Below are 21,218 nucleotides of genomic sequence, written 5' to 3' on the forward strand. Positions count from 1 at the left end.
TTTTCTGTGATATCCAGCCTTTGTAATAAGTAAATGATAGTTGATATAATACATTATTATGGTATTTGCTAAAAATATAAGCATGTATGAAAGTAAAAAGCCTTTTAGAAAAGTCTTAACGAAGATGCATGTGAGATATACAGTAGGCTATAGTCTGCTACTGCAATGCAGTTTGTTCCATTGCCTCTGGACGGATCAGTGTTAATTTAATAAGGAAGATGGCTTTGGGAAACACAACCCAGAGGGAGGCTGTGGTGGGAAGCATCAGACCATTAGTCAATAGATCAATATGAATTATTTATATGTCAGCTGATAATGGCTGTTTAGAGGTCATTTAAAATATAGGCTAATGGAAAACATCAGAGGCTACATTTACATAGTAATAACAGAATAATTTGAAACAATATATTTATCTCATTTGAGTAGAATAAAAAAATAAAAAAGAGTTGTGAAGCCACATTGTAGCTTTTTTTTTTGTATCCACTTTTTCTCCTCTTTTTCTATTGTTCTCCCATCCCAATTTCGCTGTGCCAATTCTCCCCTCCCCTGTCTTGAACGTTGCTCGCATATGCCCCCCACTGGCCGGTTGTAGGGAGGATAGAAGCCTTGCATCACGTGTCCCCTCCGATACGCGAGGAGGCAGCCTGTCACATCTTTTCATGCCAGCGCGGACTCTCATTGGCGAGGTGTAACGTGTGGGAGGCTCACACTACCCCCGCCATTTCCTGTCTCTGCTGTGCAGGCGTCCCCCAACCGACCTGTAGGAGTCGCTGTCCACAACGTCCAGATTCCCACCCATCGACTTCCACCCACTAACTCTGCCAATTGAGTTAGTATGACGGCCGGCCCAAGCCGGATTCAAACCCGGTGTCTCTTGCGTTGGTGACGAGCGCACCCAGCCGCCTACATTGTAGCTTTTCTTTTTTTAATTTTGTCAGATTTCTCTGGGTGGGATTGGCCAATTGGCTCCATTTATTTACTATTCTGGGCAGTAATAATGTGTGGTATTGTTATGCAGCCCTGCAGTGCAAATCACGTCTGATTAAAAAGGGACAAATCTGAACAGATGTGATTTCTCCCTGTTTAAACAGCCGTGAGAAACAAGTTCAATATCAGATGTTTTATACCAGTGTAAACACAGCCTATAGATTTGATATTCATGTTCCATTCGCCGCACCATTAGGACTGTTGACAGAGTGCAGATTAAGCAGCTCTTAAAAGCCTTTAGCCCTGATAAACTTCAGAGACCAGCAGCTAAGTATTCATACAATTTAAACAAACTACAGCAAAGTGATGCGATAATGAATTGTGTGGGTGATTTTCCTATCCCAACTTCCACCATCGCATGATGAATCATTCTCTGACCTCGGTTTCTTATGTACACTAATGGAGCCGTGACCGTTCTCTCAGCGCATTATGAAATCAGTGGGAAAACAATAACAAAGACAAGTTTCCCTTGGGCCGGCCAGGCCTCCATGCATGAATTATTTGTCTTATCTTAACCTTCTTAACAGCTTTCTTAATGCTAAATTGCTTATTAAAATGTACATGTGCATATTGCTATGCATGTTACTAAGTTAAGTTGAGATGAGTTGAGGATGACTGGTCTTAGTAACGCAGAATTTCAAATTGTGATTATGAAAGACTTAAAAAATATAAAATGCTTTTTTCTTTTGAGCAACACCTTTTCTTCACATGGAGAAACAATACAGTGTACACAAAATAAAAGCCTTTCGGGGGGCGGCTGAGTGGCTCAGTGGGCAAGGCGCTCGCCACTAACGCAGGAGATGCTGGTATCGAGCCCAGCTCTCTGCGTTGCTACTGGCTTGGCCGGCCGTCGTACTAACACAATTGGCAAGTGTTAGAGGGTGGGAAAGCCGGTGGGTGGGGATCGGACGTTGTGGACAGCAACTCCTACAGGTCGGTTGGTGCGCCTGTACAGCAGAATCAGGAAGTATCGGGGGCAGTGTGAGCCTCCCACGTGTTACTCCTCGCCACTGAGAGATCGCGCTGTTCAGGTGAAAAGATGCGACTGCTGCCTCCTCGTGTACCGGAGGGGACACGTGATGCAAGGCTTGGTCCTCACTGCAGCCGACCAGTGGGAGGCATGGTCTAGCAGCGTTCGAGACAGGGGAGGGGAAAATTGGAAATATGAAATTGGGATGGGAGAAAATAGAAAATGGGAGGAAAAAGTGGATCAAAAAATAAATAAAAACATTGTAAGAAAACTCCAAGAAAATATTTGAGAATGAGGGGAATGTGTTACTATGTTTGATTGATTGATTGATTGAAAAGTTTATTAACAGATTGCAGAATGGGTACAATACAGTACAGCTCAATACATACAATTGTTAAGGGGATGCAGACCAGAGAAAGACTTTCGTCTTGTTTACATCAGGGTCCCCCATTTTCAATTCATCTAATATTAAAGGTGCTATAGATAACATTCAGCTTACTTCAATTACTAATGACGTTATCATTATTATTTGGTCGATATATAATTTGTTTTAGTCCCCATGGTTTATATAACAAAAAAATATATATAATTTAATTTTCTTTCCTATTTTCCCCCCCTATATTACTAATGACGTTATCATTATTATTTGGTCGATATATAATTTGTTTTAGTCCCTCATGGTTTATATAATAAATAAATAAAATTGTTAATATTATTATTTACGATTTAAGTTATTAGTGACAGTATCAGTGGTAACTATATTGGGTGAACTATTATGGCAGATATTTTATTTTGTACTACCATTAGTCAGTGCTGCTGTGGATGGTGCTGTTGGCATCATGATTGATGGGGATGATAATATCACCCATGGCATTACTCACCAGCCCTTACCCAATATAATTTGGGCCATATTCAGTTTATATATATATATGGGTTTGTGCTATTATTATTACGATCTACGTTATTAGCAACAGATATAGTGGTAACTATGTTGGGTGAATTATTACTGCTAGTATTTTTTTATTTATTTTATCTCTACTGTAGTGCAGCCGTGGATGGTACTGTGGTCAACATGACTGGTGGGGACGATAGTATCACCCATAGCATTACTCTCCTTACCCAATATAATTTAATATTATCTACGATTTAAGTCATTAGTGACAGTATTGGTGGTAGCTGTGTTGGGTGAATTAGTATGGCTGATAATTTATTTTGTACTACCATTAGTGATGCTATGGATGGTGCTGTTGGCATCATGATTGATGGGGACAATAATATCACCCATGGTATTACTCACCAGTCCTTACCAAATATAATTTGGGCCATATTCAGCTTATATATATATAAATATATATATATATATATTTTTTTTTTGTGCTATTATTATTACGATCTACGTTATTAGCAACAGATATAGTGGTAGCTGTGTTGGGTGAATTATTACTGCTAGTATTTTTATTTTGTTTTATATCTACTGTAGAGCTGCTGTGGGTGGTACTGTGGTCAACATGACTGGTGGGGACGATAGTATCACCCATAGCATTACTCTCCTTACCCAATATAATTTATCATAAATTAAAGAGAGAAAGAAAAAGAAAAAATAATGTATCTCCCTGTTTATATTCCAATTTAGTTTTTTTCGGTAATGTAGATATTTAATAACACAGGGAGACCAGTAGAGGGAGCTGTCTGACCAGCTAACATGTCACAACTCTGCAACAGGCAGAGAATAGGAGGTAGGAAGGTGGCCATGTGGAATAAGGATACTACGGTATTCTACCCACGTGACTGTCTTCGGGTGGGGGGTGGGGGGGTAGTGGGAGGTTTTTGGGTTGATGCTGGACTACAACTGGGGAGGGGTTACATGATGTATATATATTATTTCCCTAATGTATTGCTAATTTTATTCTTTACTCTACAGCTTGACAATTTAATGCAAATAGAAATCCTCTTGTTACTGTGTCATGGATAATTCCAAGATATACATAATAATAATTGCCAAAGCTAAATTAAATTTACAGAACATATTATGGCAAAAATAAATATACTTTCATGGAATGTACAGGGAATAAATAAGAATATCAAATATAGCAGCTGTCTTGAATATCTAGACAAGAAAAGGATTGATATAGCTTTCTTTCAAGAAACTCACATAATGGCACAAGATTTGGGAAAATTGGAAAACAATAGATACATAGTCGTTTCTTCCTCATCTGCTATTAATAAAACAAACGGAGTATTAATTCTAATATCTAGAAAACTTAATTTCAATACTATTGAGAAAGGGAATGATTCAGATGGCAGAGTCACTTATGTAAAGGGCATTCTAGGTGACAAAGAGATATTGCTGCTATCAGCATATGCCCCTAACACTTATGACTCTGCATTCTATGCCCAACTAACAAAGACCTTACAAAAGTATTCAGATTGTGGAATAATTATTGGTGCAGACATGAATACAGTTTTATCACCAGGCTTGGATAAGTCAGGTCCAACCTCAGTTAATTCATCCACTACAGCATTTAAAAATCTGGTGTCAAATCACTCATTGATAGATGTTTGGAGAAATTATAACCCAAGTTTAAAACAATACACCTTCTTTTCAAATAGACATAAAACATTTTCAAGAATAGATTATATACTAATATCTGCTAATATTTTACACTGTATTAAAAAAACTGACATTATCAACATGTCTTTATCAGATCACCATGCCAATCTGTGTGTATATACAATTGAAAATTGTCCAAAACGTGCTACTAGATGGAAATTTAATTTAACATTACTGCAGGATCCATCATTCTGTGAGCAATTTAGATCAGACTTCAACCTTTTTATCAATATCAATAAAAATAGTGTTACAGATATAAGATTTCTATGGGATGCAACTAAAGGCTTTATTCGCAATAATACAATATCATTTGCTTCAGCACGTAACAAAGCCCACCATCAAGAAATATCCAGATTGGAAAATAGACACTCATTGCTAACTGCAGAACAACAAAACAACTACGATCAAGAAAGAGAAAGGGAGCTTTGGAAAGCGAAGTCTGAACTAAATGCTCTAATGGCACAAAAAGCAGAGTTCCTAGCTCACAGAGCGAGGCAAACTGAGTATTTGAATGGAAATAATCCAAGCTTTGTGTTGACTAGGAAAATCCAATATAATGAACAGAAAGCAGACATCACATCAATCCTAAATAAAGAAGGAGCGATGGTAAACGATCCGGCCAAAATAAATCTAGAATTTAAACTTTTCTATCAACAATTGTATTCATCTGAAGCTCAATTCTCAAAAGCTGATTTAGACTCCTTTTTTGAAGACTTGGATCTACCTAAATTAACAGAGCAACAAATAACCTCAACAGATTCTCCCTTTACCCTGGAGGAACTTTACGATGCACTGAAAGAAATGAAACAGGGGAAATCACCAGGTTTCGATGGTATCCCACCGGAGCTGTACTTGACCTTTTGGAAAGAGTTGGGTCCATTACTACTCGAGATGTTCCAACAAGCCATTATGAAAGGGAGTTTTAATAGAGACATAAGTACAGCAATTATCACACTGATACAGAAAAAAGGAAAGGATGGAAACATCTGTGCTAACTATCGTCCATTGTCCCTTCTTAATGGAGACTTAAAATTATATGCCAAGGTCCTCGCACGACGTCTAGAGACGATACTGCCAATATTGGTCCACCCAGACCAAACTGGATTTGTTAAACAAAGATTTGCATCAGATAATTTAAGACGACTGTTACACATTATTGACAAAGCTCCAAAAATATCACCATGTGCAGTGTTGTCCCTTGACGCCGAAAAGGCCTTCGATAGGCTGGAATGGGAGTACTTATGGCACACCATGAAGAATATGGCATTTGGAGACACATTTATAAATATGCTCAAAATCTTATATCATAATCCAATCAGTGTTCTGGCCCAAAAAATTCGAAATTGTGCCGAAATAAAACCCATAATAATAAATAACACCTACCATAAAATTTGTCTGTACGCAGACGATCTGTTATTATTTCTTGACAATACACCACGGTCCCTACCTGTAGTCCTACACTATTAAACATTTTAGTTTTATTTCAGGCTACAAGATCAACTTGAATAAATCAATTTTACTTCCCCTAAATACAGCAGCAAGTAGTCCCCAACTACATACAGAAATACCAGTGGGCTCTGGTTTCAGATATTTAGGTATAGATATATACACATCCATTGACAAAATTGTGTCAAAAAATTACAAGAGCCTTAAGAAGGTAATATCTGACGAGTTAAACCGTTGGTCACTATTATTAATCCCATTTTCAGTCAGGCTTTCAGTAGTCAAGACCCACATTCTCCCTAAGATCAATTTTCTGGTAAGCATGATTCATTTACCGCCACCTCCAGGATTTTGGGAGAAGCTACAGGGACTAGTATTTAAGCATTACATCACACGCAGGAGTGGTTTGTGACCAATAAACCATGCCTAGGGGTGGTTGTTAGGCCCGAGGCGCAGCCGAGGGTCGTTAGACCCCCCTAGGCATGGTTTATTGGTCACAAATCACGACTGCACGTGGTGTAAAGCTTTTATACAACTGCCAGATTCATCCAACCTTATTTCTATACAATAAACACACATTAATCGAAGATTTATTGAAAAAACCATCCGCCAGAAAAAGTAGTTCCCACAACTCCATGTGGAAGCAGCTTGAAGTGCATCCAACCAAACTAACACATCCAACTGTGTATTATTGGAATGATTGAGAGAAGTTGCCTCATGTGGAAGCAGCTTGAAGTGCATCCAACCAACTAACACATCCAACTGTGTATTATTGGAATGATTGATTGAAAATTTTATTACCAGATGCAGAATGGGTACAATACAGTACGGCTCAATACACACAATTGTTAAGGGAATGCATAGGAAAAAAACGTTTTCTTCGCCCTATTTTTTTATTTATTTCTTTTAGCCTAAACTTAACCAGTTGGAAACCAGGGGTACAGTAATAAAATTAGCAATCAACCAATCAATCAATTCAATAGACCATGCTCACTTAAAACAGCGCTGCTTCTCTCTCAGTCTGACTCTCCCGCTGTTGCAGACAGGAGTGTGTGTGTGTGTGTGTGCGTGTGTGCGTGTGTGTGTGTGTGTCACAGTGTGTGTGTGCGTGTGTGTGTGTATGTGTGTGTGTGTGTGTGTGTGTGTGTGTGTGTGTGTGTGTATGTGTGTGTGTGTGTTTGTGGGTACGCCAGCGTGACGCGTCGGACAGTGAGAGAGAACGCTGCAGTCAGTAGCAAGAAGGAAGTAGAAATTTAAATCAATCAATTAATCTATCAATCAAACCGCGATTTTTCTTTTGTTCTAGATTGCCTCAAGACCCATCAATTACATCATCCAACATTGTTTAAAGGGCTAACACGTTCCCCTTGACAGAATCGCTTTATATTTAGTCGTTATGACGCTATCAACATATCCATTTGTTAAAGATTATTGTCCGCCATCTTGTTTTTTCCGACGGAGTGATCCGGCGGAGTGATGTGATTCGGTGGTGGGCGGGTCCTGGGACCAGGAGCGTGGATTATGAAGGATACATACGTGTAAATGGACTGTTTCAGCCAATCAGAATAGAGAAATTTGCATGCCGTTGTATAATCAAATTTATATGGCGTGAACAACATCCACGAATCAGCAATTCCACACTCCAAAACAGTAGGAAAGCAGGAGGGCTAGCTGTTCCTAATTTTGAACAGTACTATTTTTCTTTTATGCTCAGACCGTTGCTAAGATGGTTCAATAATGATTCTGACATACCATGGGTGAATATGGAGAGGCACATTGTATCTCCATATACATTCAAAGATATACTCTTTTCTGGTCTATCCCCAAGCTTTTGCCGTACTAAATTCGGCCCAATTATAGCACATTCAATTTACGTCTGGAAATATATTGCCGAAACGGGACAGTGGAACACAAAATGGCACATAGATATCCCTATTTTTGATAACAACTTCTTACTGTTGGGAGGGAAACCAGCTACATTTCCCAATTGGCAAAGACAAGGTATTCACAAACTATCTGACATATACAGTGAATACGGTCTCAGATCATTTCAAGAGCTCAAACAAATCTATAATGTCCCTAGTACATCCTTCTTTTTTTATTTACAGTTACGCACTGCAATGCGCACTTATGGTGTCCCATGGAATCAGCCATTACCAGGTCACCCTTTAATGAATATAGTGAATGGCATAAATGTTAAAAATGGTTTTGTTTCTGGGTTATATAATAAAATACAAGGAAAACTAAACAGAACTACAGGTAATACCACTGTCTGGAACATAGACTTAAAGAATTACAATGCCTGCATAAATTGGCAGAATGTATGGGATAATATTCCACTAACCTCTCGTAATTATAATAACCAATTAACTCATTACAAAATGATACAAAGATTTTATCTGTCACCCAGGAAACTCTGTCAAATAAAAATATTACAAAGTCCTCTATGTGCTTTATGTCCGCAAAAAGTTATAGGAACATACATACATAATATGTGGGAATGTCCAGGAGTACTCGCTTTTTGGGCCACGGTTGCATTATTTCTCACTAATATAACAGAGATAAACATACCTTGTTTGCCACACATTTTATTATTAAATGATGATTCATCTCTAAAATTAACACCTCACAAAAAGAGAGTGGTTCTGGCCGGTTTAACGGCAGCAAAGAAAATGCTCGTAATGAGATGGAAACCACCCCATAGTCTCAATATTTACCGTTGGAAACTGTCCTTCTACGAAGTATTGAGATTAGAGGCATCCAGTGCTAGAGCACAGGGAGCAAGGACAGAATCAATCCAAATATTACTTACTGCGGCCCAGAAGGTAAAATCAGTACTCCACTAGGTTGAACACTTGTACCTTGACACCAGAGAATGAACAAAAATCATGTTGCTGTTGTTTCCATTTATCTTTTCCATTTATCTTTTCCTTTTCTGTTTACTGCTATAATTTGTTGTGGTTGTTTCTAAATTGTATTGTATTTTTCCCTATTACTTGGTTATCTAACAAACATAATTATGATTTCTTTTCTAATTAAGAGTATCCTATACATGTATGCATCAAGGTTTCCCCCTCTCCTAAAATGTCTATGCAAACCCGGGGGGCTGGGAGTGGGGTTAAGAAGCGACCTGGGCTGTCTCGCAGCCACAGGACCGCCAGAACGGAGGAAAAGACTGTCACAACTGCAACAGGCAGGCTACACAGTATATGAATATACTGACGGACAATATATACTGAAAAGACACTTTGTATGCCACTGTGTGAATTAATATGAAATGCTGATGTGAATGTCCTTCCTCTGAACTTGTTTTAAAAAAAGACAAAATAAAAAGTTGGTCACAAAAAACAAATATAACATTCAGCCACTAGATGTCGCACTAGAGCACTGGCATGTTATTTATCCAATCAGGTGAATGAATGAATGAATGAAAACTTTATTTAACAGATTGCAGAATGGGTACAATACAGTACGGCTCAATACATACAATTGTTAAGGGGATGCAGACCTGAGAAAGACGTTTGTCTTGTTTCCATCAGGGTCCCCCATTTTCAATTCATATAGACATTTATGACATACACAACATACATGACATTTATGGCATAGGGACATATAGGTATTTAGTACTGATACATTTGTGACATAGGCGGTATTCAAATATACAGTACTGTTACCCCTAGATCCTGACAGAGTATATACATATGATGGGGAGGGGACTGTACATTAGGAGGGGGTGGGTGGGTGGGAGGGAAATATACATACGGCGGGGAGGGAATATATACATGCGGTGGGGAGGAGACTGTCTATTAGGAGATGGTGGGGGTTTTGGGCATTTACGGTGGCCAGTTTCGAATTGCAGCCTCCCGTAGGTGCTCTTTAAGGGCGGTTTTGAATGTGGGCAGGGATTCACATTCCTTTACAGCTTTGGGTAGGGCGTTCCACATTGTTGTGGCATAATTGCGAAACGTGTTTAGTCCCTTGTTTGAGCCGAATCTGGGTTTAACATGATTTGTTGAGCTTCCTCTGGTGTAGTGGTTGTGGTATTCACTGACCTTTGGGAAGTATTTTGACATGTACATGGGCACCCCGGTCGTATAGTGTATCTTGTAGACCAGGCCCATTGCAAGTTGCTGTACTCTGTCGTCTACTCTAAGCCATCCTAGGTTGGCAAAGTGGGCAGGGGTGAGGTGGGTTCTGGGGTTCAGGTCAAGTAGTAGTCTGACCAGTTTGTTTTGTGATGTTTGTAATTTTGTTTTAAGCGCCTTTGAGGTGCTTTGGTACCATGAGGTGCACGCATAGTCATAGTACCCTTGAATGAGTGCTCCTGCCAGAGTCTTCAGGGTATTCTTGTTTACCAGAGAGGAGATCCGGTACAAGAATCTAGTTCGTTGGTTGACTTTTTTTATTACATTGGATGCCATTTTGTCACAGGAAAGATTTGCCTCTAGGATGGAACCCAGGTAGGTAATTTCGTCTTTCCTTGTGACAATATTGTCACCCACTGTAACTGAGAATCCGTCGGTCTTGCTGAGTTTGTTATTTGAACCGAAGAGAATGGACTCTGTTTTGCCCATGTGTAATGATAGTTTGTTATCAGCGAGCCATATGCAGATTTTGCCTAGTTCCGTGCTGAGGGTTTTTTCAACCTGCAATTTGTTCTTGTCAGAGACCAGCAGGGCTGAGTCGTCCGCAAACAGGAACAAGTTGCAGTCACAGGCTGACGACATGTCATTTGCATAAATTAGGAAGAGTAGCGGTCCTAGTATGCTTCCTTGTGGAACACCACAGCTCACTGTGAGGGGGGGGGATAGAGTACCGTTTACCTCTACCATCTGTTCTCTCCCCTCCAGGTAGGATTGCATCCAGCTCACTGATAGGCTATCAAAACCAATTGCTTTTAGCTTGTCCATTAGAATGGAGTGATTGACAGTGTCGAAGGCCTTTTGTAGGTCCAGCATGACCATGCCGCAGTATTTGCCAGCGTCCACCTCTTGTTTGATGTGGTCGTTCAAATAGAGGAGGCATGTGTCAGTGGAGTGGGACGTTCTGAAGCCAGATTGGAATTCGTAGATTAGGTTTTTTTCCGCCAGGTACTTTTCGACCTGTTCGTAGACTATTTTCTCCATGACTTTCGAGATGGAGGTAAGAATAGAAACAGGGCGGTAGTTGCCTGGGTCTAATTTGCTGCCCTTTTTGTGTAGAGGGGTCACTCTCGCAATTTTGAAGTCCTTGGGGACGTGCCCCTGTCTTATAGAGAGGTTTATTATGTGTGTGATGACTGGGGTGATGGCGGCTGCTGCGTCTCTGAGGAATTTGGAGGGGATGTTGTCATGGCCAGTGGCCTTGTTAGGTTGGAGGGCGCTCAATTTTTTGAGTACATCATCGGTTGTTACCATTTCAAGTTTGAAGTCGTCTTTGTGGACCCCTAGGTTTTTGTAGTATGCTACTATGTGTTCTACCCCATAATGCCCTGAGTGGGAGGGTAGTTTGTTTACCAGTGTTGTGGCTATGTTTGTGAAGAAGATGTTTAAGTAATTGGCTACATCCAGCTTGTCTGTGATGAGCGTGTTGTCCGTCTTTATGTTTATGTTTGAGAATCTGGTTTTAAGTTTTTTACTGCAGCCTAGTTGATTATTGAGTAATTTCCAAAGTTTGCGGGGTTTGTTTTTGTTTTCCTCAGTTTTGTCGTTGATGAAATTTCTTTTTGCGGTTCTGATCATGGTGTTTACGTCATTTCTTAGTCTGTTTCTTTGGATTTTTAGTTCAACCACGTGGGCTTGGAGTTCACTGTTTGAGCTTTTGGAAAGCTTTGTCTGACTTTTATGAAGTTCAGAGCATTTTTTGTCTGTGGTTTTCATAGCGGCCAGTATTTCAGTGTGCATCCATGCCTCAGCGCGATTTTTAACCCTGGTGGTTCTTATCGGTGCCATGTTGTTGAGTATTGCTGTGAATTTGGTTTTGAATCCAAGCCATGTTTCTTCAACCTGTGTACCACTGAGCTCATCTGACCAGTCCAAGCTCCCCAGTTCTAGGTTAAAGGCCTCTCTAGAGTAAGTTTTGAGGTCTCTAGATGTGACTGTTTTGTGACAGCCGGCCTTCTGTTTTAGCTTTTTGCGGGTACAGAAAATCACATCTACGGGGGGGGGGGGGGGGAATGGGAAGTAGAGAGGGAATGATGTAAACAACAACATTCATTTTGGACCCACAAACATTTTTCAAATGATAAATTCATAATTTTTTGTGGGAAAAGCAATACTTTTATTCCACACCTTTCTAAAAGCTCTGTGGATGTATTATTAAAAACAAAAATGATTACTCTACATGTTATGTATAGCACCTTTAACAAAAGTATTGCCATGTGCAATTATCTTTAACTTGTTTTAATTGTATTTACTTATGCTTATTTGTACTTATGTTATTGCACATACCGCAGACCATTTATTGTATATAAATACCTGCTTTTTTATTGTTAATTGTTGCTTATTATTCCATTATGCTGTGGAGCAAATAGAGAGTAAGAATCACATTGTAATAGTTGCATATGGCAAATAAAACAATCTGAATATGAGCCCCAATAGTCATATCCTTGACTATGCTGACTGTGTGTGTCTCTGTGTGTTCGTATCAGGAGGACATTTCTTGCTTGATGACGGAGTTCCAAACCCAGAAACGTAAAGTGGAGGAGCAGATGTGTAAGATGGCCTACAACAAGTCACGCATCACTGTAGGTGATCTTCCTCTAATACCTCAATTTAGCTCGTTTAATAGTGAATGGTTTTTTATTCAAGAACGGAGAGACTTTACTGCACTTAACAGAGAGGTGCAGCCTTGAAACAGTGGGTACTGCTGTTGGTAGGAGGATAAAGCGCAACACTCTCTCAGGTTCAAATCTTATTCTTTTTACCTCTAATATAAACATTTATATTTCTGTCAGCCGACATCAGATCTAACCTGATTTCTGATTGAGATCATGTCCCAAAATGATCAATTGAACATTTTGTGATTCTGATATTAAAAATCAACCAATTTAACCATTTTTGATTGGCTGAGCTGATAGCTCCACCGTTAACATGATGAATGAATACATCCTGAATAAATACATATTTCCTCTTGCACACCAACCTTGGGCAGCTGGCTCCTCCTACACTGTAAACAACTGTAGGCCAAACAAATATCTCCTCATCTCCTCCACCTCTGGTGTCAGATGTCTGGCAGAGGTTTGACCCAGAAGACGTTTGGGGAACTGATCCCTGTTACACAGTGAACAGTGGGCCCAATAATCCTCCCCTTCAACCAGCAGCTTCAAGTTCAAGTTTAGTTTTTATTTGTCACGTATAAAGTACATGTGCATTACAGTGAAATGCTTGGTTCTGTATGAGCCCCCTGAGAATGTGCTCACTATACAAAATATACAATATACAACCTAAAGTACAAAATTAAGTAAGAGTCTCTCTCTCTCCCCCCCTCTCTCTCTCCTCTCCCCCTCCCTCTCTCTATATCCACCTCTCTCTCCTCTCTCTCTCTCTCTCTCTCTCTCCCTCTCTCTCCCCCTCCCTCTCTCCTCTCTCCACCTCTCTCCCCCCCCCCTCTCTCTCTCTCTCTCCCTCCCTCCCTCCCTCTTTCTCTACACCTCCCTCCCTCTCTCAACCCCCCCCGCCCCACCAGAACGAGTCAGACGTGCTGAAGTGGGTGATCAGGAAGGAGTTTGGGGAGCTGAGGAGGTACCTGGAGCTGGAGGAGGCTGGCTTCATGCAGCAGGTAGAAAGCACCGCCACGGGCCTCATCTCCACCATCCAGGCTCAGTCTGACGAGCTGACACACACGCTGACCAAGCTGCAGGAGGGCGAGGGCACGCTGGAGAGCCTCAGCAACGAGGGCCACCTGGACTTCATCCTGGTGGGTGTGGAGGTGGTGGCTGCTGGTTTGACTTGAGATGAGATTAGTCCAGCTGGGTAGGTTTGGGTTTTGGTTTGGTTGAGTGGGGTGGGATTGAGTTGAGCTGATATTAGGTGGGTTTAGTTTTAGGTTGCCATAATTATATCCCTGAACGGGATGGGGGGCATGGTCAAAAAGTGGATTAAGAATTCGGACCGTTCAGGGATATACCCACTGTCAGCCACCAACAGAAAATTTCTAGTTTTGTATACATTTTAATTTAGTTTAATTTAGCTTAAATGTGGGTTTATCATAAGATAGTTTATTTTAATTTTTTTCCTGTCCGTAGCGTAGCTGTTAGTTTAGTACCTCAGCAACAAAAGACACTTCATTTTCATCACAATGGGTGTTTTAATGGGCTATGTCTCTCTTTCTTTTTTTTTCTCCTTTTTACAGAAATATGGATCTATTGCCCCAAGGTAACAGATTTATCTTACTGATGAGAATTACACCATAATAACTTAATAATAATATTAATATTAATAACCATCTTCCTGACATTTGATTTGCTCAAAACTAACCAGGAAGACGGTGGACAAGTATGTATTTATTTTGTTGATGTGGAAAATCCACCCTAAAATATGTGATATAGCTGTTTTGACTGTAAAAGCCATGAGGAAATAACAGCAGTGATTATCAGCGCATGGCACGAGCGTGCGTGCGCACACATATACTATCGATCATCTAGCGTTTATTTGAAACCGATTCATAAATAGGCCGACAAATGACAACGTTCTGGAATATTCCAGTAAAAGGCGATTATCATAGAATGTGTTGTTTTTCCCCGGAAAACGGGTGATTTTCAAAATGCTATCAAACGGAAATGAAGCGATACAAATACAATCTGCCTTGCCAATGTTGACTGGAAATTGAGTCTTTGATAAGCGACGGGCAGATTAGACACATAGCCATAATTTAAAACATAGATTAGGCGATATTAACGTTAACATTGGGAGTGGATGGTGGCATCAAGGGGGTAAAAAGGAAAAACCGGCGTGGCACTCAAAAGGTGTACTCTGTAATGCTGTCAAACAGGGACCTCTAGGCAAAAGAGCCCCACTTGGTATTGCGTTTTGTTTACTTTCTTTTCTTTTTGGTCTGATGTGTGGGTTGGAGTTTAGTAGCTTATTATACTGTGAATGTCTCCAGACCTCTCTTGGTAGAGCCTGAGGTGTGGCCAGCAGTAGCAACACCTCCCCTATAGCCACTGAAATCCAACCCACACATCAGACAAAAACTAATAATGTAAACAAAGCGTAGTACCACGTTGTCATCTTTTAGAGGTCGTTTGACAACATTCCAGATTCTACCTTTGAAGTGGCCTTGAGGTGAAACGGTGTAAACAGTGTGGTTAATGAAGCAGGGCAGTAGTGACTCTCTCTCTTCACTCCTCTCCTTTGTTCTCTCTCCTTCATTTCATTCCTCTCTTCTTTCCTCCCTCTTTCTAAATATATCTCCCTCCCTAATTGTACTCCTCTCAATCCCTCTCCATCTCCCTCCCTTATTCAATCCCCTCTCTCTCTCTCCCCCTCTCTCTCTCTCTCCAGGTTTAGAGCGTGCCAGCTGAGGCAACAGAGAGCGGAGAGAACGTTCAGCTCCATCAACTTCAAACCAGGATTCAACCACAATGACATCAAGCTGTCGGTGTGGAAGAGATTACAGAGGAGGGTCCTACCTGGTGAGCAGGCACAGACCACAGCTACATCAAGCCGGAACAAATCCAATTGGAAATTAATATTTCAAATTAAATTGGAAATTAATATTTCAAATCCAATTGGAAATTAATATTTCAAATCCAATTGGAAATTAATATTTCAAATCCAATTGGAAATTCATATTAATATTTATTTGGGGCAAATGTGACAGTTTCTTTTGTGGATTATTATTTATATTGTTTCCTTGGAAAACACATACTGTAGGAGACTTCCATAGATTGGTTGTTACAAACAAACAAACACCAAACAAACTAACTAACAAATAAATAAACAGACTAACTAACTAACAAACAAACAAACAAACAGAATAACTACTCAAGTAACAATATTTGATTTAATTTGAAACCAGTTTTACTCCACCGTCCAAAAATGTTTGTCGTTTACTGCACGTTATTCCCAGTCAGTCTGGAACATTTCAGTGCTACACTAAATTACACTATCACTTATAAATACATAGTTCGACTTTGTCTTTTATAATTATTATTATTCTTTTTTGAAAAGATATGAAAAAAAAGGAAGATAACTAGGATTGAGTGATTTGGTAGAAATACGCCTTTGTTTCCATATATCACAGAATAGGTCTAAAAAAAGAAATCACTGCAAAGTGATATTCTTTCTACAAGGTCAGATTTGAATGAATCAACAGTGCCTAGGATTTGGTCTGAAGTACAAACTCATACTGTGCTTAAGAACCTCTAATAAATAAAGGGTCTGGTCTGGATGATAATGTGCAAACCGCTCTCATATTCAAGACACGGTCGATAATGTAGTCTGCGGGTCGGTCGGCTTCATCGTTCAACCTCGTCCTGGAAGGCTAAGAAAATGTTCTCAATCGAAAAGACCTTGTGGTCCAAGGCCAGACCTCTGTGAAACGTCTGTGAAACTGTCCCTGTTCTCAGCCAGAGGCCTCATTCATAAAACATGTCCAGGACCAGTACTTGAATTCATTCCCCCAACTTGATCGTTCCGGTCATTTATCAAAATGTGCATGTTATTTATACAATGAACTGAAGAGGACCCATTTAAAGCTGTGCACTTAGCGTTATATGTCTCTCATATAAATCATGGAGCGACTCCAATCTAAAGTGAATACCTCCAGTAGCATTTATTTTGTTATATAAATAGACCTTAGTGGAGAGAGAAGCCTTGACAAGAATTATGTCTGAGGAGGAGGGGGGGGGGGGGGGGGGGGGGGGGCTGTAATTATGTACCGGTATGTATGATTATTATAACAATACATTAGATTAAAATGTATTGTCATTATACAGCACAAGTACAGTACAACGAAAATAAGTTTGTCATCCAACCAGAGTGCAAATGTAACAGTAAAGTGCAATAGTAACATGACTCGCCCACAGCTCCAGAGAGGCTGAGGCTGGACCCGCTGACAGCCCACCCGATGCTTGAGCTCCGTCTGGGGGACACGGTGGTGGAGTGTGGTGCCATGCTCAGCAGGGTCCCCAACAACCCAGAGAGGTTCAGCTACAGCTACTGTGTCCTGGCCAGCAGGGGCTTCTCCTCGGGGAAACACTACTGGGAGGTAATGGTCACTATAATAATAATAATAATAATAATAATAATATCTTAAATGTATATAGACTATTATAATTCAACTGTGTGTAGGCCAGGAGTTCTTGCATATTTTCAATCCAGGACCTTAATGAATAATGTCGAATGACAATAGTCTTGCACCCTTATCAAAATCAAATCAAATCAAATAAATTTGTAAGGCCCGACAACACACGTTAATGGCCCCATGGGCCGGACACGTCTTCTTTAAACAAGTCAAGAAGAAACAATAAGTCAAGAACATAACAAAAACACCATAAAGTCCCAAACATTTTAAATAAATGCAAAATAAATTAAACACTCCCAGACATACCCCACGCGAAGGTAAGGAAAAACTCACTAAAAACTACAGTAGTAATAGGAAAAAATGCACCACAGGCAATGTGGAGGAGAGAAACCTTAGAAGGGCCATTCAAGGGGGGATCTCCCTTCTTAGATGTCGGTAGGGTGACCAGGTGTCCCCCTTTTGGTTGTACTGTCCCACCATTTGACCAAATGTCCCGCGTCCCTCATATTGAGAGGATGTCCCTCTTTTCGAAGCCAAAAAAAAACATGCGTCTAAAAGCCCCTCCCTACAGACAGTAAACGTAGCAACCCGCCTCTTGTCCACACACATTGCTCTGATTGGTTATAGTACTTTAGCGCGCTGCTTGCCTGCTTGTGACGTGACTGAGTCATGACGCTACCTGCTCTGCTCGTGAGAGTTGAACTTGTGACGCTACCTCATATCGCAAATCTGATTGGTCAAAAAAAACACAACAACATTACAAGCGAACTAGTTCAAGATGGAAAGCAGTAAAAAGAAACGGACCTGCAGTTACAACCAAGACTGGCAAACGACACATGACTGGGTGAGGCAGATGGCAGGCAATCCGCAGCAGGCTTTCTGTGTTTTGTGTCATAGTTCGTTTTCAATTGCGCATGGAGGAGAATACGACTTGAAGCGCCACAGTGTACGTGAGTCTCACTTGAAAGTGGTTCACCAAAAAGAAACATCCAGATCTATGGATACGTTTCTTTTTAAACCAAACAATGATAGCCAGACGGACAAGGTCACTGCAGCTGAGATAACAAGTGTCTATCACACAGTACAACACTCCCATTCATACAGGTCAGCCGACTGTGGTATGAAACTAGCTCCTGTCATTTTGCCAGACTCAGTTATTCTAATAAAAAAATGTACATTATCTATCTGTCCCACTTTGTCCCACCAAAATCTTACTGTTGTCCCACTTTGTCCCACCAAAATCTTACTGTTGTCCCACTTTTGGACTTTTTGCATCTGGTCACCCTAGATGTCGGTGATAGTAGTGTTGCAGTAAAACAGGCGAACAGTTGGTATGCGTAGTGAAACACAGATAAGTGCATGCAGATTCATGAATACTAGTGTTGTTGTCATGTGGGGGACCTACCAGAAATAGCTCTGTGTGACCATGCGTTTTGAGTACTGAAACTGTAGGCTAACATTGATATATTAATATATGAATATAGCCCTATAGAGTTAAAAGTACTGGAACAGCCAGCACATTTTTTTTAATGTATTTATTATTTCTGCTGTTGACTCAACATGGATTTCACATCAAACTATGTACAAATAGGACAGACTTTGAATTATGGATATTCATTTGTCTCCATGGTAAATCATGTTAAAGTGGCGTATTCTCCCAATAGCTATGATTGAGGCTATTATGTCTAAAAAGTCACTTCTTCAATCAATATCTGAAATAAAAAAGAATGAACCTTCTTACTGTCTTCTACTATCATGCATTCTTCCTACTATACTAATGTATCTACTACTATGCACTCAACACTGCAGTACTCAAGTTTCAACACTTTGATGAACATTGTTAGTCAGCTGTAAGAGTTGTACCCTTCCTGCTGACTTGTTGTGCAGAACTTGTAAGTCGCTTTGGATAAAAGCGTCAGCTAAATGACAAAATGTAAATGTAAAATGTAATGTCTAATGTTTATGTATAATCTATCATTTGATTTGATGTCTTGCATTATATGTGAGGTAGTTACTGTATGCCTGTCAGCAAGTGCTGTGTTACCTGAACCTGTCTCTAAGCATCAACTGCACCCCGTCAGGCTCAGTCTACATGTAATATACTACACAGCTAAATTGACGTGAGCTTTTCATGGCTGTGTGCACAGTAAGGCTATGTTCACACTGTAAGCCTGCAAGATTTATAGCTCAGATCGGATTTCTTTGTTTGGCTGTTCACATGAACACTTCTTTATTGTTCATTGGCTGCACAAATGAACAATAAAGAAGCTGTATGTACAAGATTGGGACAAATGTCACTCTAGACCTGTATCTGATTTATAGGACCGCATATGAAAGTGGCCCGAATCAGAATTGTAAAGATCAGATTCCATGTGATTTGTGCTGTTTACACTGATCCGAGTCACATTATGAGCAAAGAAATCCAATTTGGGCCAATCTCGTCTGCAGTGTGAACGCAGCCTAAACGGTGAAACATCAGCCTCTTTTCATCATTTGAACGATCATAAAAAACATCAGATCTGTACCATTTTCCACGCATCCTTCTTGTTTTATTCTAAAAGGTCGATGTAGGAAACAAGCCAAAATGGCGCCTGGGTTTGATCAAAGGGACGACCAACCGCAAGGCCAAGCTGTCCAAGAGTCCCGACGGAGGCGTGTGGCTGATCGGCCTGAGAGAGGGCCGGGTGTACGAGGCCTTCACCTCGCCCCGCGTCGCCCTGCCCCTCTCCGTGTCGCCCGGCAGGGTGGGGGTGTTCCTGGACTACGAGGGAGGGACGCTGACGTTTTACAACGCGGACAGCGCGGACGAGCTGGGGCTGATCTACAGCTTCAAGGTGGAGCTCCAGGGGAAGGTCTACCCGCTGCTGGACGTGTGTTGGCACGAGAGGGGAGACAATAAGCACCAGCTCTCCCTGCCTCAGCACCACAAGTCTTGAGGTATACGTTTATGAAGAGGTCTTGAGGTATACGTTTATGAAGAGGTCTTGAGGTATACGTTTATGAAGAGGTCTTGAGGTATACGTTTATGAAGAGGTCTTGAGGTATACGTTTATGAAGAGGTCTTGAGGTAAACGTTCATGAAGAGGTCTTGAGGTACATGTTTATTAAGAGGTCTTGAGGTACATGTTTATTAAGAGGTCTTGAGGTACATGTTAATAAAGAGGTCTTGCGGTATACGTTCATGAAGAGGTCTTGAGGTACACGTTAATAAAGAGGTCTTGAGGTACACATTTATGAAGAGGTCTTGAGATACACGTTTATAAAGAGGTCTTGAGGTACACGTTAATAAAGAGGTCTTGAGGTACACATTTATAAAGAGGTCTTGAGGTACATGTTTATGAAGAGGTCTTGAGGTACACGTTTATGAAGACGTCTTGAGGTACATGTTTATGAAGAGGTCTTGAGGTACACGTTAATAAAGAGGTCTTGAGGTACACGTTTATAAAGAGCACATTTTAATGTAACAATCAGGGTTTTGAAATGAAGGGTGTCCTGTGACGTCACAGGGATGATAGAAACTGGGTGTCTGGGACAGTACAAAACAGATTTAGGGTATGGTCCTGTGATAGTAGATGAAAAATGGCTGAATTCATGATAGAAGCCAAATTTTTGGGATCTGGGACTATTCTTCTACGGTCTGGTACAAACTGCTATGGTCCAGGACAATTGCGGAATTTTCTTTTAACATTCAACTCTATTGTATTGGAGTGATGGGGGGGCGACAGTGGCTCAGGAAGTAGAGTGGTCGTCTGGTTCCAGAAGGTTCCTAGTTTTGATTCCGTCTCCTCCAAGCAGCGTGTCGAAGTCAAGTCAGGTCAAGTCAATTTTATTTATATAGCACATTTCCAGGCAGCGGCAGCTGGCACCAAAGTGCTTCACAGGCAGGTTGATAAAAACAAAATAATGTGATGCAAGATATAAGATTAAAAACATAGTAAAGCAATGAAAGTAATAAAAACAAAATAATATGATGAAAGATAT

General features: G+C 40.5%; 1 protein-coding gene across 1 annotated transcript in view; it reads left to right on the top strand.

Moving 5' to 3' along the window:
- The window catches only part of LOC311224197 (E3 ubiquitin-protein ligase TRIM50-like), a gene marked incomplete at both ends in the record, with an annotated part of 28,272 nt that extends 8,099 nt beyond the window's left edge, over window positions 1-20,173 (top strand). Inside the window, 6 exons of the mRNA XM_084309082.1 lie at window positions 12,640-12,735; window positions 13,677-13,907; window positions 14,343-14,365; window positions 15,494-15,624; window positions 17,020-17,201; window positions 19,799-20,173. Of these exons, the coding sequence (XP_084165208.1) occupies window positions 12,640-12,735; window positions 13,677-13,907; window positions 14,343-14,365; window positions 15,494-15,624; window positions 17,020-17,201; window positions 19,799-20,173 (1,038 nt within the window). The remainder of the gene's footprint in view (window positions 1-12,639; window positions 12,736-13,676; window positions 13,908-14,342; window positions 14,366-15,493; window positions 15,625-17,019; window positions 17,202-19,798) is intronic.
- Window positions 20,174-21,218: the final 1,045 nt, after the last annotated feature.

Source organism: Notolepis coatsorum (assembly GCF_963971535.1).
Source record: "Notolepis coatsorum genome assembly, chromosome: 1".
Taxonomy (NCBI): Eukaryota; Metazoa; Chordata; class Actinopteri; order Aulopiformes; family Paralepididae; genus Notolepis; species Notolepis coatsorum.